We start from the raw sequence: 27,922 nt of genomic DNA, 5'->3' as shown, positions 1-27,922 counted from the left end.
TGAGTTCAGACAGCTCCCAACACAAATGAAGGAAGTGAGGCTTAGAGAAGACAAACAGCCCTGCCCTGGTCGTACCCTTAGTCAGTGATAGAGACTGGTTTTGAATCTCAGCTGCCTCTGGAGATTTGATCATAGTGATATCGTAGCCTGTATCAAAGACGCAAGCTTTGCTGGCTCTGTCTCATACAGACTACAAACAAATGCTTCAGATTTGTCTAACCTTCTCTCTTCTTCTCTCTGGAATGGGGATTTAAAAACCTACCTCTCAAAATACTCTGTGATGTGGTGATCTTCCTTGTAGATGTTGGGGAAAGCCCTGGAATTCATCCTTACTCAGGGCTGAGATTTGGGGAAGGAGGGAAGGAGGAGCTACGTATAGCAAGACCGATTAATCCCAAGTCTGAAAGGCAGGGGCTTTTGCTCTTTTCTTAGAAAACAGTTTCTTTGGGAGGTTCTTATTATAAAAATATCATTGCAGTTCGGACATCACTTGAACCAGAATTTTAATGACCCGCCACACTGTTGACTCTGATGTTCTCTGAATGAGAGGGAACCGTCCTCCTCACCAGAAAATCCCAAATCTTAGCATTCTGGCAGAAGATCAGAATCCACTCTGCTGTCAGAGTTTGAGAGGGAAGGGATGCTAGAAGGATCATGCACTTAGCTGCAGTGCTGTCTTGACAGAGCTTATTGTAGGTGAAGTTTGTCTCCAAAACTTTTTAACCTTCCTTTTCTTAGCCTTTTCCATTCTTTCCAGTGAATTTACCCTAGGCAAATTTACCCTAAGTGAATTCATTTCTCTTTGGTTGTTCTGTATTCCTCTGCTCAAAGAAAACAGTGATAAACTGACTTATACTCTTGGGGAAATACTCAAGGGATTCATCAGTGTCACCCTACCTAGAGAAATTGTTTTTCTTTTCAGAGCTCATAATTAATTCAAAAGACTGAATTTGTAAAGACTGACATTTCAGAAATGATGTTAGGTTATGGGGCCCACTATCTAAGGACTCACTCTGACAAGGGCTAGCCCTAGCACAGGGAACTTGGCCTCAAAGCCTAATTGTTTTCTTAGATATAGAATCATAAACATTTTGGATTGTGTGGGACCTTGACTCTTACTTGCCTCATCATTAACAGAGCCAACCGCATGCAGAATTGCTAACTAGCAAGTGTATAGCGCCTTAGAAACTATTTTGATTTATATTTTTTAAAAGAAATAGGTTTGAAGTACATCACAGAGTGAAATAGGTTGATGGATAAAGGAGACTATATGTATTAAAGCACAGTGGAGCAAAATGTTAACAATTTGGGAGTTAACAAAAGGAGCATATTATGGGTGCTTACCATTACAACTCTTTCAACTTTTCTGTATGTCTGATGTTTTTCATAATAAAATGTGGTGGAAAACAAGAAAGTTGAGAGGTAGGTGCTTAATGTAATGGGATGACTGATAGAATATTGAGCATTATCAGCATGAGCATATAGAACATCCATAAAGAAGGATCATCTTGTTGCCACTCAAACCACGTTACATTTTAGGAAAATGTAGTTTAGCCCAACTAAAAATATTTCTCACAATCTTACCCGGCACTGCAAAAACAAGAGTATTATGATGTCACAAAATTTTTAAATTCTGGAAGGGTTCACTCTAGACCTATAGATAAGGAATGGGCCCCTTGTGTCTCTAATGCATAAAGAGCTATTACGACCCAATCCTTAAAAAACAGCCCAGTTCAAAAATGGACAAAGGATTTGACTAGATAGTTCTCTAAAGAAGATACACAAATGGCCAAGAAATGTGAAAAGATTTTTTTTCCAAAAATTTTTATGTTTTTTATTTACTTTTGAGAGACAGAAAGACAGCGTGAGCAGGGGAGGGTCAGAGAGAGAGAGAGACACAGAATCCAAAGACAGGCTCCAGGCTCTGAGCTAGCTGTCAGCACAGAGCCTGGTGCGGGGCTCAAACCCACGAACCGTGAGATCATGACCTGAGCTGAAGCTGGACGCTTAACCAACTGAGCTACCCAGGCGCCCCATGAAAAGATTTTCAGCATTATTAGCCATCAGAGAAATGCATATCCAAGCCACAATGAGATACCACTTCACATCTACTAGGATGACCCAAATCAAAAAGACAGAAAGTAACAAGTGTTGGTGAGGATGTAGAGAAATGAGCCCCCTCTTGCTGGTGGGAATGTACACTGGCGCAGCCACTTTGGCAGACTGTCTGCAGCATCACCTTGTAACCCAGCATTTCTACTCCTAGGTATACACCATAAGACAACTAAATGTGTGTCTGCACATACTTGTACACAAGTGTACCATAGCAGTATTACTCATAACAGTTGAGAAATAGAAACAACTCAAACATCCATCGGCAGTTGAGTTGGTAAATAAAATGTTGTCTATGCTTACGATGGAATATATCCAATAGTTAACATGAGTGAAGCACTGACACGTGGTACAATCCAGATGAACTTAAAAACATTGCGCTGGGCAAAATTGTATCGTACGTGAATTACATCTCAGTAAGGCCATTATGCAAAAGAAAGAAAGAAGAAAAGCTGCAAAGGTGAAGGAATGAAGAGAGCGGGAGGGAAGTCAGAGAACGTGTCCAAAGTAAAAGGACTGGTATAGAGCTGAGCCACAGGGATCCGTCCTCCACTTCGGACCTCTGTGCACTGTGTCCGTCTGCTCCCATCTCTCAGATCCCCGAGATTCAGCTCTTGCTTCCTTGTTTCTTTCCTCCCTTCTTTTTGTCCATTTCCCTTTTCTTCCTCATTCTTTTCTTTCCTTGTCCCTTCTTTTATCCTTCTTTCCTTTTTTCGTCTTTCCTTCCTTCTTTTCTTATCCCTTCTTCTCTTTCCTGTTTCTTCTTTCTCTTTCAATAAAAGTATGTTCATGATACTGTAGAATATCTGCGCAGAACCAGTCGCAGTGTGGAGGTGGATTGTTCAGAACCTTTAGTGAGTGAATATGCATGCGGTCTTCAGGAGGGAAGTACAGGGTTGGATGTGTCCCCCTGGCATTTAACAGCAGGCCCTTGTGGGGTCCTTGTGGTGGAAACTCACCGGAGCTTCCCTCCTGGGACTGTGCCCCAGGGGACAGTGACCTAAAGAAATGCACAACTATTGCTTATTCCAGTCCACCCTGCTGACTTGATTGGCTTTTTTGCTCAGGGTACAAGTTCTGCTCTGATTCTGCCTTTACATTGTCTCCCGCTTAAACTTTTCAGCTCTCCTTACGGCGGCAGCAAGTGAGTGAGAGATTGAATGAATGGGCAGTCTTCAGTGAAAAGAACAAGGAGCTTTGCGAATGGCTGACCCAGATGGAAAGCAAAGTTTCTCAAAATGGAGACATTCTCATTGAAGAAATGATAGAGAAACTCAAGAAGGTACAGAATGCGTGGCTACATATGTTTTCACTCTTCATGACGCATAGCGTATTTTTAATAGGTATAAAAAACATGGTCTTACTCATTATTAAATCACTTTCCTGTAAAAGGAGCACTATATTTTAAATGTTTGATCTTTTTAATATGAAATAAACTTGCATGGAAAGGCCTCTCACATACAAAATACACGGATGTGATGAAGGAAGTTATCTGCTGATAGACAAATGTTCAGTAATTTTTGGTTTCAGCTACCTGTTCAGAAAGAATCATTTAGGTACATTAGTTTTGTGATTTTGTTTTTGTTTTTAAAGAGGTAAAAATCACTAGAGAGAAATTAAAAGAATTCTCACAGCTAATTAAACTGGCATTTTTCTCTGTAAAATCTAATCCATAGACCGTTACAAGAGTGAAGACTTCCTGAGAATTTTGCTTCCTATTATTTTCAGGTTGTGTATGACTTACATTATCTTATACATTCGTGTGGCTCCGGAACACTTTTCATGTCAATGTAGGGCTGATCCAATTTAATAGCATTTAATAAGGCTTTTGATGATCTCAGTGGTACTGTCACATTAGTTTTGGACAAGGAACCATTTTTATTTTCGTTGAGTTTATGTTCCTTGTTAGCACATATCACTGCCTGGTTTATGGTGTACTTTCCCAAGTACTTGTTTGCTACCCTTGTATAATGGAGCCCCACTGGACCGTAAGCTTTGCTGGAAGTGTCATTGCTGCATCTCCTGACCCCAAGCAATGCCTGCCTTCTCATAAGTCCTCAGTCACCATTGAATAAATGAACTCGAGCCTCATTCATTCTAAAATAAGTGTAAATAGTAGGGAAAAATCTCTTTATGCATGCCTATACACATAAAGAGAAAAAATTCTACTGTGTGAGCATGCAATATTAATAACCTTGTGGGCTTCCACTTAAAATACAAAATTCTAGCAATAAACATTTGTATATTTGCTATTGTAAACCTTTGAAATGTGGACTAAGATTATACAGATTTCATTTTACCCTTTGATAGTGTCTGGACACCAGACAATGCTCTGCCAGACATAATTAATGTACTGTAGGGATTATAGTGAAGTTTGCTACAGAATAAATTCTGGTTAAGTGTGTCTCTATAGTCTTGTTGATTTTCTTCATGAAATTTAAGACAGCATAATTTGGGGGTGTGGAAAAATACAACCACAAATACAACCACAATTTCAAATTTAGAAAAATGTTTGTTTTTTCACATAATTTTGTTATTATCTGACACAATGTCAGAAATAATCTTGAAAATATTAACTATACTCTTCTTATAGTAAATGAGTTAAGGGATTTAAAAAGAAGTCTTTATGAGCTTGCCTCCTGTGGTGTCCATGCCTCTAGGGTTTTGGTCACAGAATCCCACGGTGTTGACGTAACAGAACGGAGGGCCGGTGCAGTGGGTTTGCTGGGCCCAAAGAGAGCCCTCGACCCAGAGATACAATAAACTTGCCCTGGCTCCTCTCATTTATTTGGAGCCTTCTTGCTTCAGTAACTGACTTGAGAAGATAGCTCTATTGCCCCACTAACTTTAGAGCAAGAGAAAGTTAAAATATCCATGGCTCTATAATACCTATCGTTGTGTATTATTTTGCTGAGTTAATATTTGCTGCATGACAAGGGTTTAACCCAAAAATGAAAAAAGTGATTCTAAAGATTGGCTCCTGTCACTGTGACAAGAGTAAGGGGATCATTGGTCAGGTGGTGAGGGCTGCAGAGGGCAGGAGATGTCCATTTGTCACCGCTTAAAGCACACCATTCAGCGGACTTTCTCTTGCACGTGGAACCCGCGTTTCCTGATCCAAAACAATCTGCAGAAGTGAGTGCAGAAACTGGGTAAATGAAGAACGTTTGAGAGGAACGTTGATCCTCTAAGATTAATGGTGGTTATATTCTTGTGAATCGATTTGTCTTTGACTTGTGTGTTGTAAAATATTGACGTATAGAGGATACCTCTTTCAAACGAAGGTATTAATTCTTAAAATAATCTGCACAAATAATTGACAAAAACATATGTGCACTTACATATATATACATATATGTCAGTTGCACATGTATAATTGTGCACACGCACACACAAATATCTTCTAAGCCTCTTAGCAACTATTTGAATGAGGGTTGAGTCTAAATATACCAGGTTGGTGATTACAACAATAAGATATAATTTCCCAGCATTAAAATCTTTCAGGTTTTGTCTTTCACATCTATGTATATCCTGTTACTGATTTTTAATGCCCATTTTAAGTAAACAAAAGCATCTCCATCTTCTTTAAAAACATCTCTATGAAAATTCAATCTAGAGTCTATGTACATACTGAAAATAATAGGTACCCTTAATTCTTGTGTCCATGGATTGATAATCACACAGTATTCTTCCTGCCCAAACTATCTCCAAGCAGTAGAAAACGATAATTATCATGTTTCTAGTAGAGCCAGGCTGAATGCATTAAGAATATGATTTCTGACCTCTGTGATTGCTATTTATTATGCAGGATTATCAGGAGGAAATTGCTGTTGCCCAAGAGAACAAAATACAGCTCCAGCAAATGGGAGAGCGACTTGCTAGAGCCAGCCATGAAAGCAAAGCCTCTGAGATCGAGTACAAGCTCGGGAAGGTCAACGACCGCTGGCAGCATCTGCTGGATCTCATGGCAGCCAGGTAAAAAGGATGCTGGTCAAGCGGACACACGTATGCAGAATTTTAACACATTTGGTCCACCTTTCATTGCAGCTCAAGAGAATCCAGTGAATCTTTCTCTGTGTTCTTTATCCTCACCATTTTAGGGTAGGCTTTTCTCATAAATGTCACTTTCGTGAACTTTGAAATTCTCCTTCTCATTTAATAAATTCAGTGGTGTTTGCACTTAGCTTATAAAGAGAAAATCTAAGAACAAAAAGCCCATTCTCAAAAGGAAAATTCTATAGTTCAGAGCTTCATGGGTATTTAACCTTCTATGAGGAAGGAAGTAAAATTGCTGACTAATATCCATGGAGAGCATTTTTGTCTGCATCAGGGTAAAAACATATATATGTGTGTGTGTGTGTGTGTGTGTGTGTATATATATATATATAGTCACATTCCTACTATATCTCTGGTTAACAAAGTGTGGGAATAAAGCTAATTATTGCCACTCTGCTCTGTTGTAAAAATAATCTGCATTATTATAACTTTGTGTTTAGGTGTAATAACTTTAAGTATCTGCCTTGTATCTGGGAGGAAGATTATATTCAGTTTTTGTTGCAGAAGAGCAGGGTGAGGAAAAGAGATAAAAATTTAAAAAATGTATAAGGGTCCTTATTAGCAGTATAAAAGTCTGATATAATTAATGAGGCACTGTGTTATTTGATATAAAGGGAATGACCAAGTAAGTGCTTTATTCGAGGTGAACTTGGCTTCATGGTGAAATGTAGGTTCCGCAAAGACAGGGGTCTCTGACTGTTCTAGCCACTACCTGTCAGGACCAAGATCAGTGCCTCAATTTGGGCTCCATAAATATTTGAGTGAATGAATGAATGAATAATTGAATATTTGAATGGGATTCTTTTTTATGGAAGTTAGGAGATTTAGAATACTGCAAATGCTTCTGACTCACAGCTATTGTGCAGGTAACCAACACTGTGCTTTTCAAAATCTGAATTTGGACATGAAATAGTGCCTTTTGAATACTGTGTGCCCACAAAAATTGCATATGGTCATGGCAATTCCATATGTTGATTTTGAAAATAACTAGCACATTTTTCCCCCCACAGGGGGAGTTATCCAAGAGAAGCTAATTTTTACAAAGATGAGATTATAATTTATGTTAGCAATAATGAAACAAATTGGAATCAATGTTTATCAATTTTTAAAATGTTTAACAACAGCACTGTGATAGCTACCATTTACTGAACCCATAATTTTTGCCATTTACCTTGCTATCGGCTTCATATGTGTCTTCTCATGTTTCATTCAGTACACTCTTTGAAATGGACTATCATTATACCCATTTTCCTGATATAGAGGCTGAGGATCACGCTTGCTCATGGTTACTTATGTGCTAAGTGGCCAAGCCTGCAGTCTTTAACTCTCCAGGCTCTGGAGACTATATTATCCTGTCTGTCAAACCTATCTATTACTTCCTTGTCCCATCTCTAAGGAATGCAATTAAAAGGAAATTAGATTCTGTTATTTATTTCAACAATTTAATTTTCCAATCCTTTGTGAAGTGCTGAATCAGCTCTGAGATATTTTGAGGCTACAAAGACAGAGGTCCCTTTCCTTGAGAAGTTCATGGTGGGCATAGAGACATGCACAGAAATCAATTTTAGTGATGAGCTAAATGCCCTGCTTAAGGGGCTACAAGGAAATGGAAACATACGATTCAGCTCAACTACTCCACATATTTCAGCATATGTAGGTTTTAGAACCCCTTTGCTATGGTTAGCCTCACTTCTCTGTCCGTGATAACCAAATCTTATTTCAGAAGGACAAACTGAAGCTCTTTATTCTATAAATACCCTTCTTAGGGAAGCTGCCCAGTTGGTAAACATCCCTGGATTTTTTTGGTCAGATTATGACTCATGGATTAGCTTGCATTTTTCCATGTAATCCAGTTAAACTAGTTAATGTTCTTTTCTAATATTTGGTGGATCAATGGTATGAAATATGGGGGATACATTATGTTAAAGATGTTTTAGATTGAATGTAATATAATTTAATCACAAGCAGCTAGTTTAGTATATGCCCATCTGTTAGCCAGCATTATATCAAATGAGGTGGATGATTTCTCCTCCAAGTCATGTTTATTTATAATTGTTCTGTGTTCCTGTAAGGATTTTCTAGGTGTTATTTATTCTTTCAAAAACACATTAGTAAACTCAAATCAATTAAATATTTATAGGATATACATGTTTTATACTCCAGTCACTAAAACACGTTCTACACAGATGAAGTTTCCATGGGAGATTCTGTCGATATGCTGTCCATCTCTTATTGTCTCCTTCCAAATCACACCAGGTGATGTGCTGACCATTCATTTGCTCTAGAGTTTAATCGGCACTGGATTCAGAGTGTCCTTGAAGATGCTCCTAAATGACACTTGGCCATCACATTTACTTTCCATTTCCTTGTTTATCAGCGCTTCGGGAGTACACAGACCAGCTGACCGTTCCCCACACCCATCTTCAACTGTGACCTGCCAGCTCAAATATCAAGTTTCTATGGTTCAGTCTCATTCACCGCTCTTCCTCTTCCAACTTTTTTTTCCCACACTGATTCATTAATGCAGAACACAACTCAGTTGTGCCTTTTGATATTTCTGTGCTGTTTTGGTGCTCTTGTGGGAATGGAGAGGTTATTTCTGAAGATCATATTTTCAGGTGACTAGCTTTCCGGCTAACAAAAACAGGAAAACGCAAAGAAAGAAGATTCACTGCTAATAAACCTGTTGCACACAGATAGAATGCATAACTTTGAGTCAACTTCGTGTCACTAGTGGATTAGCTTGGACCATTCTGAGTACAAAATAAATGTGTTTTGCATTGAATTTTTAAACTTTCACTAAGAATTTTTAATTTTTTCAGCCAACAAAATTTGCTTAGTTATTTTTAGGTCTTAGTGGAGAGTGCTCTAGTATCTTGTCCATAGTTTCTAGACCTGCTCAGTTTAATGTAGCAATCACTAGCTAGCTAACTGTGGGACTTTAATTGAAATGTGATACAATTAAATTATAGCTTAATTTTAATTATGGCCAATTGTGCTAGTCATATTTCCAGTGTCATTAGCCATATAAAGATAATGGCTACCTTATGGTGAACTGCAGATACACAACATTTTCTTGATCCCAGAAAGTTCTGTTGGTCAACACCCGCCATGACAACCGACCAAGCATTTCTGAGCCTTTGGCTTTCATTAAGAGTCCCCATAAGAGGGGCACCTGAATGCCTCAGTCAGTGGAGCATCTGACTCTTGATTTTGTCTCACATCATGATCTCATGGTTCATGGGATCAAGCCCTAAATGGGATCATGGCATCAAGCCCCTCCATTCTGACAGCGTGGAGCCTGCTTAGGATTCTCTTTCCTTCTCTCTCTGTTCCTCCCCCTCTCATGTGCTTTTTCAAAATAAACAAACTTTAAGAAAAAACAGTCAGCATAAGAAACAGTCATTGATGTAATTTCTGTAAAACCATCTGCCAGGATTCTGGCTCTCACTTTGTCAGTGAACTCTGTGAAAAAAAAACACATAGTCGTTTTTCTAGAGCTCAGGGCTAACAGGAAATCTGTCTTTTAGCACTAGTTGTCCAGTGCTTTTTAAATGAGATAATACATTATTAAACATTTCCCACTTTGGGGAAGGTCAAAAGACTTAATTGTACACTCCGTTGTAGTGAGGTTTGTTGTTTGGGTTTTTTTCATTAACTCTACTCTCTAATATAAGGATATTGCTCTTCCCTCTATCGGACTTAAATCCCCATCACCAAAACGAAAGCATACTTTATTTATCTGGCTCATTTTTCTTGTCAATAACATCTTCATTCAGATCCAATTCACATGCCATCCAATTCATCTGTCAAAAGTTTAGTGATTTTAAGCACATTTACAGACCTGTATATCCATTGTCAAATTAACTTTAAAACATTTTCTTCACCCCCAAATAAAAGCCTTATTTTTCCCCTCCACCCTCCCTCCTTCCGCTGGGCCCAGGAAAATACCAAGTCACTTTCCGCCTCCACAGCTTACCTATTCTGGACACTTCATACACATGGAGTCATGCAGTATGTGGCCCTTGGCCACAGGCTGCTTTTAGGCTTGCTTGGCACATTTTCCGCACAAGAGTGTCTAGTACATATCTTTGGTTTTGCGGCCAAATTGTCCCTGCCGAAACTCCTCTGCCAGATCACAAAGCAGCCTTGGACAGTATGGACACAGAAGAATGAAGCTGGGTTCCAACAACATTCAATTACCCAAACAGGCAGCTAGCCAGAGTTTGCCGACACCAGCTCTAGGGATGTAAAACTGAAAAGAAAAGGTGCCTGCCTATCCAGGTAAGGGTATAAAGCAGGTACATACTTGACTCCTCACCTCAAGCCTTCCTTCCATCTTCTCGCTCACTCTCTTACCCCCATCTGGCCTGGCCGCTCCTAATTGTTCTTCATGTTCTTCCTGTTCTTTGGATTAGGTGAGCTTCTTCTTACCACCGCCCCTCAGCAGGCTTTGTGTACTGTGCTTCATAGAATTTCCCTCTACTATAAAAAATGTCTTGTGTGATGGGTTGTTTACAGTTCCCTTTCTCTACTAAGATGTTGGTGTGTCCGTAGTGAAGCCAGAACGTAAGATAGTACTTTGCACATATTAGTTACTCCAATATTCGTTCAGTATCTCCAATCTAAGACACAGTACGGCAAGTGCCATACATACAGATACGAATAAAGCAGAGCATGGGCGTAAGGCCCCAACTGCTTGAATTAGAACGTGTTTCTGGTTTATCTATACTGGGATGTTAGGCAAACTACTTATCTTCTCAGTACCTCAGTTACCACGCGTGTAAAAATGTATCAGGAGCATTGAATGAGACAGTACCTTATTAGCACAGCAAAGTGCTCAGTCAACGACACCTGCTTAGCCCAGGGGGAGTAGGTGAAGTGCATATGCAGTGCGGGGAAGGCTTTGCGAAGTTGTCGAAGTTGTCGCAGCTGCCCTTAGGAGGGATTTGGAGTTCCACCCACACGAGAGGAAAAAGAAAACTTGATTCTTGGAATTTATGGCAGGCATTATCTCAAGGTGGCCAATTCGAAAAACTCTGGCCAGGATCAGGAATGCGCTGATGCAGCAAGCATGGATACGGTGCAGAACTAATCAGGAGTCCCGAGTTTAGTCCACCTTGTTCTGCCTGTGTGGCCTAGGGCTTGCTGCATGAGCTTTCTGAGCCCTTAGATTCCTCATTTTCAAAAGACTTATAAAAATAAGTACTATAGCTCCGAAGAGCCAGTGCAGGGGGAGGGACCATGAAGACTATAAAACTATAAAATGCCACATATGCCAATCTCTTTCTTTGAGATAGCTACAGAGGATTCCATAATATAATTATTATAATATAATATAATCATATTATATGTATCATTATAACTATATTACTATAATATCTTATAAATAAATTCTAAATAAATAATTATAAATAATAATGAATTACTATAATATATTAATATAATATACAGTATAATTTACTATGGTTTATCCAATATTTTTCCTGCTGATGGGCATTGATATTATTACCATTTTTTGCTATTATGGTAATTGTATCTTTAAAGCCTTGCTTTATATCTAGTTTGTTGGCATAAATATATTGTCCTAATGATAATGAGCATGAGAAAAATATTTTAACCCATGAGGAGAACTAAATAAGGTAGAAAGGAATTGAACTAGGAACATAATGGCAGTAAAAGTTTTCACAGATCTCAGGTTTTCAGAAATGTTAGTCATAATCAAGAAAACATAAATTTGTCTAGTGTTATAGAACCATGACGAACATATTTCTTTAACCAAAGCTTACCTGTTTATACTCCTGATTGTTAAAAGTAATAAATTAAAGAAGTGATCATTTTATAAAAAATTCACAATAGGGCATCATTAAATAGCAGGATTTGAAAAATAATTTTATTTATAATTAAGTTTTCTGGACTATATTTCTTATATAAAATATAGGTTTGTTTCTTTTAAAAAAGAAAATGTTTCTGTTTTAAAAGCAATTATCTCACATAACCAGAACCAAATGCTTTATTTTATCTTGCAGTTCTTCATAGGGGCCTTTTAAAAAGAACTTAGCAAATGTTCATTATTATCTATTAATTCAAACATTTATTTATAAACTATATTCATTTATTCATTTATTTGTAATCTAACCTTTTTATCCAAAAAAGGACTTAAAGCAGCCAGCGTTCGTCACATTTTATTAAATTACCAGCAATTAGTAATTTGAGAGGTTATTTTCTTTAATAGCTTAAATTATGAAATTACTCTAGATTCAGTGCAGAAAATTTGAAACTCTTGAAATTCACAAAAGAAAGATATCTAAATCGCACGAAGCAGATGAACGGATACTTTTTTATAGTATCTCAAAATGAAAATGTTATTTTTGTCACTGTACATCATTATTTTTAAAAGGACAAAGGTTTTGAATACTAGGGGAAGAATAATATTTCTTCAGTTACTCTTCTGCTTACATAGTCTAATTAAAAGTGAAGACCAACTACTTTTCTACTGAAAATCTTTGCCATCCCGCCTTCCCAAACCACCTCTAAAACTCCTACTTACACCATTTAGCTGGCATTTCAAACAGCAGAGAAAAAGAAGTTGCTCCTTTTTGCTACTACCATGGGCCATACTTGTAGAGGTTTTGTTTGTTTGCATTTGGGTGATTTATCTTTTTCAAATATCCTTTCCAACTTAGCGAACAGCCCACGAGAAGAGTTGACTGTTCTTCCAGAATGGGAGAGTGTCTGCGGGCCAGCCTTATTTTTGATATCCTTCTTTCTTTAGAAAGCCTCCCCCTCCTTTGCAGATTACACTGAGCCTTTTCCCCTTCTTACACTCGTGGCCTACATTCCAGGAGATCAGGCCTGGCACATGTTAATGAATGTAGGTTTTATTTAGAAACATGACCACTTGTCACTGCTCAGTGTCATATTATCAGGCAGAGACCTACCAACATTTGTTTAGAGTGAGCATTTTCATACTTCCATACGCAGACAAGGGGAAGTGTTCATCCCCACACAGGATTTAGCCTTTTGCTCTGCAGACCTAACTTTTGCAAGCTGAAAGCTTCATGGTGGTGGCGGAAGATCTGTGTGCCCTGAGGATGGCAGAGGACGGCTGTGTGGACTCAGAGCTCCCAGAATGTAACTGCGATGTCACAAGGCAGGCATCTCCTTGAGTTTCTTCCATTGTGCATAGCTTTCCTGTTGCGTGGGGTCCGGAGGATAGATGCTGGATCTTTAAGCCGTAATTGTTTTTGTCCAGTGTTAAGTGGAGATGATTTGGTATTAGGAGACTGTTGGCCATGGACTCCCAAGAATTATTTGTCGGTTTGTTTTCTTGTTCCCCCTACTGGGCATTCGGAGCAGGAGGGAAAACTTAATGAACTTGCTTATGGCTTGGTATTCCAGTTGTCTCTGGATATATGCGTCATACAAGGGGTATGGCCACAGTAGAGAGGCTGAGACACAGGGAAGAGATTCAGAAGGGGACCCAGTAAGACGACCCGGTTGGTCTTTCGTCTGCTATTTAAAGGATGGGCTCCTGATGAGACTGAAATTCAGCCTCAGCCAGTTCACAGCTTTGTGGCTGAAAGTTTTCCCTTTGTTAAAGAAAGATCCGCTCATACTGTAGGGCCCGGAGGGTTTTGTGTGTGAGAAGAGCCATTTCTGTGTGGGTTTGCCACTAAGTTTTGGTCGCTGACTAGTATCAAGGTTTTAAAACACAGGCAAAATGTAGAAATCTGTCTAAAATAGAAATTTTGTGCATTATGCAAATACTGATTTCGTGGTATTTTTTCTGTTGGAATAATGTACAGTAATTTTAGCTTCATTTAAAAAAATATTATTCTTGTACCATAACATCCTCCGAATAAATTACAATTGGCGAATAGGATTTACTAATGGTGCGTTGGGTTCATGATATTATATTTAGATTGTGAAATTTGTTTTTGTTTGTGGGTTTGCTAAATTAGTATGAAGGAAAATAGTGATGAATGTATACATGTAATGTGTATATGTGTATATAGATATCCGTGCTGACAGCTGGGTTTAGTAGTAGAATCCTTCTCAAAAAGGGTAAAGTCCTGTGAGGCACACTGGACTGTGCAAAGAGACCCATCAGCTGCAGAGATTTACAGATTTACAAGACTTTTGCCAAACAACTTACCCAGACCTGTGACATCAGCAAACATCCATTTTGAATTATAATCCTGGATGCTACCAAAAGGAATGTTGCTCAAACTTCTTACAGTGATAGATAAATAAAAATATTGTGACACTTTACCCAAGGATTTCCTTTAAAGAAATAATGGGGAAAATATGGGACATTTCTTTTTTAAAAAAATGACTCATGTTCTACAAATACCATGTTTTGTAAGTTTTGTAAGTTCAAGAAAGATGTATGGGGGCCTTACTTACTTCCTCTCGGCTCACATCTGCTCCCCCCAATACACACACGCGATGCATTTTGCTGTTTATAGTCAAATACATGTTTTCAAAAATGAGAAAGCAAAATCACTTAAATACTCACCCTTATTGACTTCACTGAGATTTACATATTCATTTGAAAGAGGAACTTGTCCCTAATGGACTATATGAATAAGCATTTCCATGTCACGATGCCCTTGGCATATTGCACACTAACTGCTCTGACTATTGGAACTCTTTTAGTATTATACAAGATTACTAGTCTTGTAAATTATTTGACTAGTGAAGACAATATCCACGGGAACAGTATTTACTCACATTCTTTTGTCTTAGATCTTTTGATAACTTTTGTAGGTGAATTTTGAACCAAGGAGATGAATGAATTTTAGTACTTGACAGTATCATTTGCAAACGTTAGACTTAGAAAACTTAAGTATGCATTTAGTATCAACTAAATTAAAAATAAAGTATGCTAACTCGATAGAAGACTTGTACTTAGAATACTAATTATTAATGTTTATCAGGCATTTAAGTACTGCCCAGCTTGGTGTCAGGCAATGAGTTTGGTTTGGCAGGGGAAGGGGAAAACCAAAAGTAGAAATTCACAGTTCTAGCTTTCCAAGGAACTTAACCTGGGGAGAGGAGCCTGTGTGTAAAAAAATCCCAGGGAGTTAAAATAAGGGAAAGAAGGAAGCAAGCACTGAATGAAGTGTCCTTCCAGTCTTCAGCTCCACACAAAATCCTGATGATATTACGAGGTTGCTATAAAGCATATATCCCAAAGCCTAGTCAGCATTTGGATGCTACCAAATCTGAAGACAGGAAGCTGGTCATGTGGGGAAGTTTCCCGAAAGGACTTTCTTCCAAAACAGACATCTCAGTGCAGTGATCCATTCTATAGTCTTGTCCTCTTGTGTTTATTGACTGTCCTTTCAGCCTGGGCCATGGAAGCACGACAGCCACGGCCATTGGTAGAGTGTGCACTCCCAGAGCTTTGGACCCAACAGCCATTCTGAGACTGTTATTCCCTGGTTGACACTCAAGTGACTTTTGCCTTATATGTGAGAAAAATGTGAGTAGGTTGTATGAAAACAATCTCAGAATTATTATTCAAAGTCAATACCTCAGACTTCCCTGGGGGCAGGGTACAAGTTGCATTTACAAAACTAATTAGAGAAGTCTTTTCTTGAACGGAGTTATGAGTCATGATAAACAGAAAGCAACACATGTTTTCTGTTTCCTCTCAATAAATATATTGTGGAGTATAAACATGATTTTTAAAATACATATTTTTCCAAACAATATAAGGTGACTAAGAGTGCCTTTACAAACTGAAAATGTTATTCAACTATAGATATTATAGGTATTATTATTAAGAATTGACCATACTGAAAATCCTTTTAAAAGCATTTGTATGACAAAGAGAAAAGTGATTGTATCATGACTAGATTTTTATTTGAGAATACTATTCTCTAGATGAAAACATATAATACTATATGAAACCATTCTATTTATAATGGATTTGGTGATATTAGTTTTAAGTAATTAAAAATAAAGGGAAATGCTGCATAGACTTTGGTTAGAAGACAGTTTCTTCAGAGCATGGCTTTTGACCAGCGCAGCATCTCAGAGCCCTCTGGGGTTTGGGGAGGCGGGAAGAGTGTAGGCAGCTGACCTACGGAAGCTTGGAAAGCACCCCAAAGTGGTCCTGTAACAGCCCCAGCTTGAGAATCACCTCTCTACTATCTGAAAGGAACAGAGCTGAGAAAAACTTGGTGCCTTGGGGTGCAAGTCTTCCATCTCTGAGAACATTCTATTGCAGATTCCTGTCTTGGAATATGTCCCATCCCTAGAGTTCTAAAAGTCCTGTGGCTCTTGACATTTTTTTCAAGCAGAGAGAGAGCTCTTCAGCTGAGCCAAGTGAGCACCTCAGACATTGCTGTATTTTGCTTGTCTGCATTCATCTATATTATCAGCTGCGTCAGTTAGGGAACCACTTCAGGGGAGCACTCATGTCCTAAACACAGAAGTGAATTTTATCTTTTTTAATGTGTATTTATTTATTTTTGAGAGGGGTGGGGCAGAGAGAGTGGGAGAGAGAGCACCCCATGCAGACTGAATGCTGTCAGTGCCCAACGTAATGCCCTCTCACCCACAAACTGTGAGCTCATGAGCCGAAATGAAGAGTTGGATGTTTAACTGACTGAGTCAGGCAGGTGCCCATCAGTGCATTTCAAATATGGGCTGTACCAGGAATCACTGACCGTGAACTTACCACCCCCATCAACGTTCTCTTTAGAGTGATCTGTGGATACTCAGCCGTCCAGGCCCACACGGATCCACTCACTAATGGATCCTTGCTGCTATTACTTGATAATAATAGAGCTGAGAAATACCACCTGTGGCCCTCCCAAACTCCTGCTTACACCCTGCGCTCACTGGGAAAACACCTTTCAAAGTAACCCTGCCCTTGTGCCCTTGTGCCCTTGACCCTGCCTCCTCTGCATCCTTGCTCCATCCTCTGCATTCATTTGTCATTTCTCTCCTCCTTTTTCTTTTGTCTTTGGCTTCTCTCTCCTGAGTTTCTTATTCTCTTCTTAAAAATATTCCAGAGTTATTCCCAATATTAAACTGCATTAAATAAAACAAACAAATCAAGTTTTCTTGTAGCCAGATCGTTCTACAAGTTTCATATCATATTTACTCTCCTTCACTGCCTACTTAAAAAAAAATTAACAGTACTCCTTTACCATAACCATATTTCTTAACCCAAATGCATTGTGTTTAGGTCTTTCTAGGTCTCATTATACTGTCCTACTGTGCATGTGACAAAGTAGACTAGTGGTCCCCAAACTTCAGTGTACCTAAAACTCCCCTGGAGTGTTCATGAAAAGAGCCAGTTCCCTGGCCAACCCTCCCCCTCTCCCTGCCAAATGTTCTGATTTGATAGAAGTGGGTTGGAATCTAGCTAGGAGTATATATTTATCCATTTATCTGAGGCCAGCCAAGCGAATCTAATCAAAGGGGCACTCACATCACTCTTAACCAACACTTCCTTTTTAATTCTTTCTCGTTATTGAATATATGTGACATGTCCCATTGTGTAAATTTAAGGTGTATAGTGTGTGACTTTGATACATGTATATATTATAGTGTGGTTGCCACCGTAGCAATAGTTATCACAATACATAATTATTGCACAACTGTCATTGTCTTTATTCACTTACTGTGCATGAGATCTGGATAGCTCATTTACTGCCGTTTGCACCCTTAGATGACATCAGTCTTGTCCCCCACGCCACCACCACCATTCTCACCACTATTCCTTGAAGTTTTTCCTGCCTTTGGTTTCATGCCCCACTTTCCTGGGTCATCTTCTTCCTTTCTGATTTTTTTTTTTTTGCCTTTTCTTAATATCTCCAGATTCCTTCTTTATTAGCCAGCCTTTTACAATTCATTCTCTTCATCCGTTCCCTTTCAGAGTGAAGTACATCCTTCCATAGGGCCTTGCTCTGTGCCAGTGACACCTAAAGCAATGATATAAACCCTGTCCTCTTCTCTACACCTAGGAACTACATTTCCATGCCTGTCTCCCTGACCCACAGACTTGTATTGCAAACGTCCTGCACTATTAATCCGTGAACTTGCTCCTCATCCTGTATGCCTAGAGAGGCAGTATCCGTCTAATCACATCATTTGTTAATTCCTTCTGCCTCATTAATGGAATTTAGTGGTCCCTGCCCCACCCCTAGTGCAGGCTTTTGATGTAAGCTGCTTGGGCTATTCTGTTCACTTCCAGAATGGTCTTCCACATGAGCGGAGCTGCACTTAAGACTCACACACTCAAAATCAGAGCTGATCCTATCATTCCTGGGCTAATACATCTTGTCAACATTCCTATTTATCTCTAAAGTTCACACAAGGCCAGTATGGCGTCCCTGCAGGCCATTTATAATCTTACTCCAGTCCATCTATCCATCCTGCCTCTGCACAATTGCGTCTCTTTGGTTTCTCTTCCCCACCGTCCTGACGCCCCAACCCTCACTCTGCCTCCCATATCTCTGATTTTCTTTCCTGCATTTCCTAGGCCAGAAATCTTCTGCTTGGCTGGTATCCACCTGTCATAATGCAGCTCAGATATTATTTCTTCATTTCCCCCTCTTTCAGTAAAGTCGAAGCTCCTCAGTGGTGGGATGAAATTTTAGCCATCATTGTATTTTTGTCACCTAGCTCCATGTCTACCTAGCATCATAGATGTTTGTAGAAGGAATACAGACATGAACCAGTGGAGACTGAACGAGTGAATGAATATTACTGAAAGCACCCAGACAGAATTGATCCTCCCTACTTATTAGCCAGGGACTTGGTTCATTAGTTCAGTTCTTACCACACTGTGTTATGTTTCACTGTTGATATGTCCAGATTTCCAATCAGATTGTACATTTCAGTAGGAAAATAATCAGGTCTTATTTATTTTGTCTTCCCAGCATCTTACACATAGGATGTCCACACGTGATTGTTAGATAAGTGGCAATCTTAAGCAAATTACTTCTTCCTGGAAAGACTGGGAAAACATTGTTTTAAAACATACTGTGTAGCAAATACTGCATTGAACTGGGCTTCAGAGGCAAAGACTGGATGGCGGTCGGCCTTGGAGCTACCTTCTGCTGCTTGTAGCCCAATGGGTCCTCGGTTACCTTTAATGAGATCTGGCATTAAGTGCATTTGATCACTCACTAATAATGCATCTTAAGTATACTTTCTTTTTTTAACTGAGTTTGCCACAAAGTTGCTAAAATAAATCCCATCAGGGCTAGAGTAATCAGAACCATGAATTGGTTAACTGTTTTGGTGCCAGTCATTCGGAAATGTTCATTTTTTGCTCCCAGATATTCTTCATATTAGCATAAATAGCATAATTGTGGAAATAATAATTTTGGTGACAACCATAAGGCTTCTGTCACTGTTTTCTGTATAGCCTGCATTATTCAACTCATTCAAATCTCTCACATACTCTTCCTTTACCTTCATTTCATAGAGATGAAGAAAGAGAGACACAGGAAGGGTGTATAACTGCCCAAAGTCACAGCCAGCAAGTGGCTGGGCTAAGCTGGACTTTGACTTTAGGCAACTTGGCTTTAGACCCTATGCTCACTTTTGCTCACAAGGGAAACTTGAGTGGGGCCTCTCACTGAAGATTAAGTCTCTCCTCTGCCCACAGGGTGAAGAAGCTGAAGGAGACCCTGGTGGCCGTACAGCAGCTGGATAAGAACATGAGCAGCCTGAGGACGTGGTTGGCTCACATCGAGTCAGAGCTGGCCAAGCCCATAGTCTATGATTCCTGTGACTCGGATGAAATACAGAAAAAGCTTACTGAGCAGCAGGTAAGACTTAAAACAACTAAAGGAAGTAAGTAGGCTCTTGAACATCTGTGCTCCTGGCCAGCATACAGAGGTGGATGTGAGAGGGTGAGTGGATCGAGAAGGAAAATCAGGAGGAAGCTAGACAAGATTGCTGAGAAAGGGGAGGGCAGCTTGGGCAGGGCAGATATTTGGGGCACATAGGTTCTAAGTCACTGAGGTGTTAAGTCTTAAGAAGATATGCTGTCTTAGGGTTAACACCATTGGTCCACGAAGAAGACATCCTGAACTGCTTCGGTTGTAGTGTTGTGTCCATAACAGTGCCGACCGTTTTGTTTACTTCTGTGTAGGTCACTGGCCCACCACAACATACATAGAAAGGAGCCTTTTTTTCCCTGCATTTGGTGTTTGAATGAAGGTTACAGTGCATCCTTAGAGTTTTTAGAGTCTATAATAATTGTTTTGCAAGGAGTGCTCCATGACCTACAGACCACATGCTGTACTTTTACCTTTATGTGTGTAGCAGAGGCAGCACATCACCCCTGCCTACAGTACACCAGCCAACAGAGCAAAAAATTGTTTCCCTCCTATTCCCCTTCCTTGTTCTTATAAGCATAGCAGACTTCAGTTGTTAGTAGGAAAGACCATGAATCCCCATAAGAAATATTACTATTCCATGCCTTTCGATTGTCCTCAAAAATTCTATCTACACTATGGTAACTTCCATAACATTTAAGCCATTATAGCCAGTTGCTTACCTTACAAATGCTACAAAACATAAACAGACCCATTTATGAAATCTTAAAAAAGTCTATGTGCTTCTTTTATTTTATAAACTATTTAAACCAATACAAAAAGATATTAAAATATAGTTTTTAGATACTGGGAATATTTTAATGTTTAAATTAGCATTTTTTAAAACAATGTTAATGGGGCATTGTCCTATTTTTGTAAGATTAAAGCCCTGTGATGGACTCTCTCATGTTTGAAATTCTTATTATTTAGCTGATAGGGGTTTGGGTTAGCCTCCTGCTCCCTGAATACTCTTGGAGAACATGGTAATGATGTCTCCCAGTGAGAACTGGTTAAAAACAGCTCAAATCCTAATAGCCAGTATTATAATTTAGCAAATGAAAGAAGGTCAAAACAGTATCTAATTAAATATGGCAAATGAATCATATACATTTATAGCCTTACCCACTTCTAAACTCCAATAAAGTGGAGTTTATAAAGGGGAAAGGTCAAAACCCAAATGGAAAAGAGACCAGGAAAGATGATAGAGGTGACATCTGCCCAGCAGAATTTGGGAAGACAGAAGTGGATAGATAACTAGTTTCTGGTATCAGCAGGATGGAGGATGGAGAAAGCGGATTCATGCCTTGGGAATCCAAGAAGACTCATGAAGTACAGACATCAAGTCTGTAGGACTTTCAAATGGAAGATTTTTTGAAAGTCTGAATAAGGAGTGGTTTGACTGGTAGGGCAGAGGCCCCTAATCCTGACTAGCTAGGCACCTCCCACCTATTAACTCCAACAGAAGACCCAAGGATGACTCCCTGGAAAGGGCAGCCCAGAGGGACTTTGGGGTTTGGGCCTACAGGGCACCATTGAGGCTAGAGCCACTATACGAAAAATAGATTAAATGAAATGCTCTGTACCTGATGATCTGACTCCCACTGTCCCAACTCCCACCACGTCACTAGCCAAGTTTATATCACAGCCAGAATTAACGTAAGAGTTTTAAAAATCCAATTCAGTTATTTCATGAAAGTCCCTCACAAAAAAATAAAAAAGGAAGAAATTATAAAATTTGTAATATAACAAAATTTTCCCAAACTAAAACATATGGAGAGTGGATGCTTGGACAGCAAAGGTTTGAACTGCATGACTTCACTTATATGTGGATTTTTTTAATGCAATAAAATATGCAGTAGATGTATTTTCCCTTCCTTAAGATTTTCTTTTTTTCTTGCTTGCTTTATTGTAAGAACATAGCATATAATACCTAGAAAATGCAGAATATTTGTTATTTGACTGTTTATGTTTTGGGGGAGGCTTCTATTCAACAGATGGCTATAAGTAGTTAAGTTGGGGGGCAGTCAGCTGTGGGGGGAGTGGTGCCCCCAAGCCTCTCTTTGTTCAAATTCAGCTGTACTTCTAGAGCATAAACCCTACAACTGCCCAGGAAAAATAAAAACAAAGCAAAACCATTCTAAAATTTTCGAACATGGGAGAAAAAGGGAAGACTTTATGGTTTCCAAGATGAAAAAATCTGATATCTCCAAAACAATGCTGGAAGCTAAACAACAATGACACAGTACCTCCAGAAAGCTGAGAAAATTATTTATAATTTCGAATACTGCACCTGCCTTTTATTTATTTTTTTAAATGTTTATTTACTTTTGAGGGAGAGAAAGAGAGACAGAGCATGAACATGGAAGGTACAGAGAAAAAGGGAGACACAGAACCCAAAGCAAGCTCAGGTCTCTGAGCTGTCAGCAGAGTCTGACGTGAGGCTCCAACTCACAAACTGCAAGATCATGACCTTAGCTGAAGTCGGACACTCAACTGACTGAGCCACCCAGGTGCCCTGCACCTGCCTGTTAATAAAATATTTACCTCCTATGCATACATTCTCAGGAAGCTAATGAAAGATGTTACATATACTAAAATGATAAGAAAAATAATATAAAACCTCAGAGAAGAAAATTCCCAGAACGGGTGGTGAAGGAGCATCCCAGAAACCAGCTGACCTGAAGCATTGGAGTAGGGGGTTGGCTGCTCTGGGATGGGTGTCTCCAAGGAGTAAGACAGTTGAACTAGATGCCCTGATGGGCTTAAGCGGATTGGAGGGACTTTTATTAGCACCATAAGAGAAAGGATGGAAGCTAGGAATATTCATGTCTTAAAGAGAGGGAGAGAGCTACTGCTTCCATAAACACAAGTGTGTGTGTGTGTGTGTGTATATATATATATATATATATAAAACCATTGTATATGTCATTGCTTAGATGTGAAAAGTATTAAGTAATCTTATTAAATAACCACAATCATACAAACATTCATTATTGGTCCAGCTAGAAGATGTGCTCAAAGGGTAACTGGAGCCCTGGGTGTCAGGTAGAAGTTAATTCCATTATAGAAGCAGAGATAATGTCAAAATTTTTAAAATCAGGAAATCATAACATAAACATGCTACTTAGAAATACAGAAATTAAAACAGGAAGGCAGAGCTCCAAGAGATGGAAATGGATATTTCTGGAAAATGAGAATCGGGAGTGAAAAGGGAACTACTCCACTGGGAGTTTAGTAATAGTTTTTAACTTTTTAATATATTAACATATGTTCACATTGCCTTTTAATTCAATTTTAAGTTAAAGTTGAAAAAAAAAGGAAACAACTGTATACCAATGGCTAAAAATAAAGACTCCCTGAGTTCAAATCTGGGCTTGACCTCTTTTCTGCGTGGACTGGGACAATGTAATAAACTATTTTAATCCTCAGATTTCTTATATATAGAATGCTGATAATCAGAGTGCATGGCTCACAGTGTTATTATAAAAATTGATATGAAAAGTACTTAGCACAGCACCTAGAACAAAGTGCTTAGTAAATTTTATTTCAATTCTATCACATTCACATTAACCATGATTCTGTAAAAAATTAATAGCATTTGGGATCTATGTTGTAAAAGACAGATAAGTAGTATTCTGTCTCCAAAGGGGAAAATTCCCTTGAATATTTAAAAAGAGATTAAACTGATAAGAAATATATGTTCTTCTAGTCCCTTCTGTGGAGTTTCTATATGTCTCTCTTGCCAGTGCACTTAATTATTATATACTTAATTGGACAGAAATATATGTAGACTTGAGGTGGACTCAGAGAACATTTTGTCAACTTTCTCTGTGTTATAGTGAAGGAGAATAAATTCAGAAACACTGTATGTCAGTTCAGGACCATTACCAATGGAGGTTAAAGTGGAGACTAAAATCGTTATCTGTATGAGAGCATTCACCCATATTTTAACCCCCCTCAAGCTTATTTCATATATTGATTTTAAGAAAAACTTTTGAGCAGATGCACAAGGGGTCTATTCTGATATTTACTGTGTGAATCTGGTTGAGTTCCTGGAGGTAAATTTCACCAAACTGGGCAGCCTCACCCACGACTGGGTCGTCTGGAATTTTTAACTCAATTGTCTATATATGGAGCCTCCACCAATCTGTCAGTTACAATTCTGGTTTTGATATTCTGGCCCTCTTTTCCACAATGGTGGCCCCGGAAGCCTCTGCCCCAGGGTAGAGGAGTCACTTCATCTATATGACTATACGGGTTATTTCTGACTTAAGACTCCCTCACAAAAGACCAACAAGCAACTATCTATACCCATGGCACCACTGTAAATTTCCCAAAATCCAAGGGTGAAGATGAAGCACCCACCTGGACCCCAGAGACCAGAAGGACTAAGGGTAAGGGGAGTGGCCACACTCTGACCACATTGTCCTTCATGGCTGGCCTAGAGCTGTACTGAGTGGGCAGCTCTTGGCCAAGGTGGGCATCTGGCTCCCCTGACTCTCCCACCCTTCCCCGGAAGCCCACTTGGATCTCATCTCCTAGGAATCACTAAGGGAACGTATATGGCTTGACTACTGGGGATCAGTTAGTGAGGGAGAAGAGGGCTGAGGCTTATAGCACCCAGTCCTCGCATCTTGGCAGATTGCATTCCTGTTTGCAGCTGCACCCAAGCCTGTGTCTCTGCCCATCAGCAGAGCCCAGCCAGTGGCCCTGTCTGACCTGGGAGTTCACTTGGCCGAGTTGCCTGATTTGGGTCCCCAGACAATGGACCATACTGAGCTTGGAGCCCTAGAAACCATCTGACCTGGGTAGAAAAGCCAAATCCCAGCCCCGCCCAACAGCTGAACATAGCCTTCGTCCTTCCCCACCAGAAAGCCTGGCCAGAGAACCCAGGCAGCCACGGAACCCATCCAATAGTCCTGCTTGAGCAGGGAGCCACGCCAGCAGCCCTACCCAACTGCTGAGCGTAGCTTCTGGCCCTGCATAATCAGGGAGTCTGGACAGTGACCCTGGACAACCTCAGAGCTCAACCTACAGCCTTGCCCAGCCACAGAGCCCAGCCTGCAACCATACCCAGCCACAGAGCCCAGATGATAACCCCACTCAGCAGTGACATCCAACCTATGGCCTTGTTGATTGTTGAACATAGCCTGCAACCTTATTCAGGCAGGAAGCCCAGCCTGCGATTCCAATCAACCACCAAGCATAGCCTGCGGCCCCACATGACAAGGAGGCCTAGACAGTGACCCAGCTCAACCATTTAGCCCCACACACTTTGGGATACAGTCAAGGGGCCACCCCAGAGAGCCCAGCCAGTAACTTAGCCTCATAGGGTAACACAACCAGTGGCCCATCTGATGGCAAAGCCCAGACTATATAACCCTCCCCAATTCCAGGGCATAGCCTGCAGCCCTGCTGATGGCTCCACCTGAACACAGAGTCCAGCCGGTAGCACCATGTGGTCTGAGAGCACAGCCTAATATCCCACTTCACCAGGAGTGACTTGAGCCCAGCCAGTGGCCCTACCCAATCACTGAGTCCAGGCACTGCCTTGTTAGGGAGCACAGCCTGTGACCTCCCTCAATGAGCAATGATTACAGCCTACCCAGCAACACCTGCCCCCCTACCTCAGCACATGGAACATTTTCCAGTGTTGGTTACATGTTAGGCCACAAAACAAATGCAGGAAAATGTAAGTTATATCAAGTGTCTTTTCCAACTACAATGATGAGAAACTCGAAATCAATAATAGGAAGAAAGCTAGAAAATTCACAGATCTGTGGAAATTAAATAACACACTTCTTCTGATCAAAGAAGAAAGTAAGAGAAAAATAAAAAATATCTTGACAAACAAAAAAGGAAACCTACAACATACCATAACTTATGGGGTTTAGCAAAAGCAATCCTAAGAGGGAAGCTTATAGTGATAAATGCTTATATGAAGAAAAAAACTCAAATAACCTAACTTTGTACCTCAAGGAACAAACTAAACCCAAAATTGGCAGAAAGAAGGAAATAAGAAAGATTAGAGCAGAAATAAATGAAATAGAGAATAAGAAACCAGTATAAAAGATTAACAAAACTGAGCTGGTCCTTTGAAATGATAAACAAAATTGAAAAACAAAGAGAAAGGACCCAAATAAGTAAAAAAATGGAGACATTACAAGAAATACTAGGCTCATCAGGGAAATGGATAAATACCTAGAAACATGCAGCTTACCAAGACTGAATTATGAAGAAATAGAAAATATGAGCAGACTCGTAATGAATAAACAAGCAGAATCAGTCATCAAAAACCTCCCAACAAAGAAAAGTCCAGGACCAGATGATTTCACAGGTGAAATCTACTGAATCTTAAAGCCAGCTCTTTGTACTCTTCTAAAAATTTGAGGAGAAGGGCACACTCTCAAATTCATTTTATAAGGCTAGCATTACCCTGATACCAAAGTCAGATAAGGACACTATAAGAGAAGAAAACTATAGGCCAATATCCATGATAAATAGGACTCTCAACATAGTCCTGGTAGACCAAATTCAACAGCACACTAAAAGGATCATAATACACCATGATTTAGGTGGATTCATCCCTGGGATGCAAGAATGGTTCAACATATACATATAAAAATTATGTGATATATTACGTTACTAGAATGAAATATAAAAATAGTATCATCTCAATAGATTCAGAAAAAGCATTTAACAAAATTCAAATGATAAACATTCTCAACAAAGTGGGTATTGTACCTCAGCATAATAAGGGCTGTATGATTAGCTCACAGCCAACATCATACTCAAAGGTAAAAGGTTGAAAGTTTCTCCTCTAAGATCAGAAACAAGATAGAGGTGCCCACTCTCACCTGTTCAACATAGTACTCCAAATCCTAGCCAGAATAATCAGGCAAGAAAAAAAATAAATAGAAAAAAGGCATCTAAATCAGACAGGGTGATACAAAATTGCCTTTGTTTGCAGATGACATAATCTTACATATAGAAAATCTTAAAGACTCTACCAAAAATGTGTGAAAACTAAAAAATTCAGTTAAGTTGTAGGATACAAATTTAACAAACAGTGTTCTGTGGCAATTTTTTTAAGTTCATTTATTTATTTTGAGAGAGAGAGCAGAGGAGAGGCAGAGAAAGAAGGAAAGAGAGAATCCCAAACAGGCTCCACACCATCAGCTCAGAGCCTGATACAGGGCTCAATCTCATGAACTATGAGATTATGACCTGCACTGAAATCAAGAGTCAGATGCTGAACTGACTGAGCCACCTCGGCACCCCAATCAGTTGCATTTCTGTACACTAATAATGAGCGATCTGGAAGTGGGGGGAGAAGATAATTCCTTTATAATAACATCAAAAACAATAAAATAGGAATAAATTTAATCAAGGAGCTGAAAGATCTCTAACTGAAAACTATTAATACACTGATGAAAGACATTAAAGAGGACACAAATAAGTGGAAAGATACATCATGTGTATAGATTGGAAGACATAATATTGTTAAAATGAGCATATAGCCAAAGCTATCTATAGATTCACGATAATCCCAATAAGATTCCAATGGTACTTTTTACAGATATAGGAAAACAATTCTAAAATTTTTATGGAATCACAAAAGACCTCAAATAGCCAAAACAATCCTGAGAAACAACAAGGCTGGAGGTATCACACTTCTTTATTTCAAACTATGTTACAAAGGTATAGTAATCAAAACTGTATGATACTGGCATAAGAACAAACACATAGACGAATGGAATAGAATTGAAAGCCTAAAAATACACCCATGCATATATGGCCAACTAATGTTTGACAAGGGCGCCGAGAATATCCAATGGATAAAGGACAGTCTCTTCAAAAAATGATCTTGCATAAACTGGACATTCACATGCAAAAAGGTG

General features: G+C 39.4%; 1 protein-coding gene across 4 annotated transcripts in view; it reads left to right on the top strand.

The window, feature by feature from the left end:
- The window catches only part of SYNE1 (spectrin repeat containing nuclear envelope protein 1), a 455,818-nt gene that overhangs the window by 392,151 nt on the left and 35,745 nt on the right, over positions 1 to 27,922 (top strand). For all 4 annotated transcript variants that reach the window (XM_029943998.1, XM_029943995.1, XM_029943997.1 and 1 more), the window contains 3 exons: positions 3,236 to 3,394; positions 5,921 to 6,087; positions 19,808 to 19,970. In XM_029943998.1, the coding sequence (XP_029799858.1) occupies positions 3,236 to 3,394; positions 5,921 to 6,087; positions 19,808 to 19,970 (489 nt within the window). The remainder of the gene's footprint in view (positions 1 to 3,235; positions 3,395 to 5,920; positions 6,088 to 19,807; positions 19,971 to 27,922) is intronic.

The sequence above is a fragment of the Suricata suricatta genome, chromosome 7, assembly GCF_006229205.1.
Source record: "Suricata suricatta isolate VVHF042 chromosome 7, meerkat_22Aug2017_6uvM2_HiC, whole genome shotgun sequence".
NCBI lineage: Eukaryota > Metazoa > Chordata > Mammalia > Carnivora > Herpestidae > Suricata > Suricata suricatta.
This window is presented reverse-complemented; position numbering and strand designations above follow the sequence as displayed.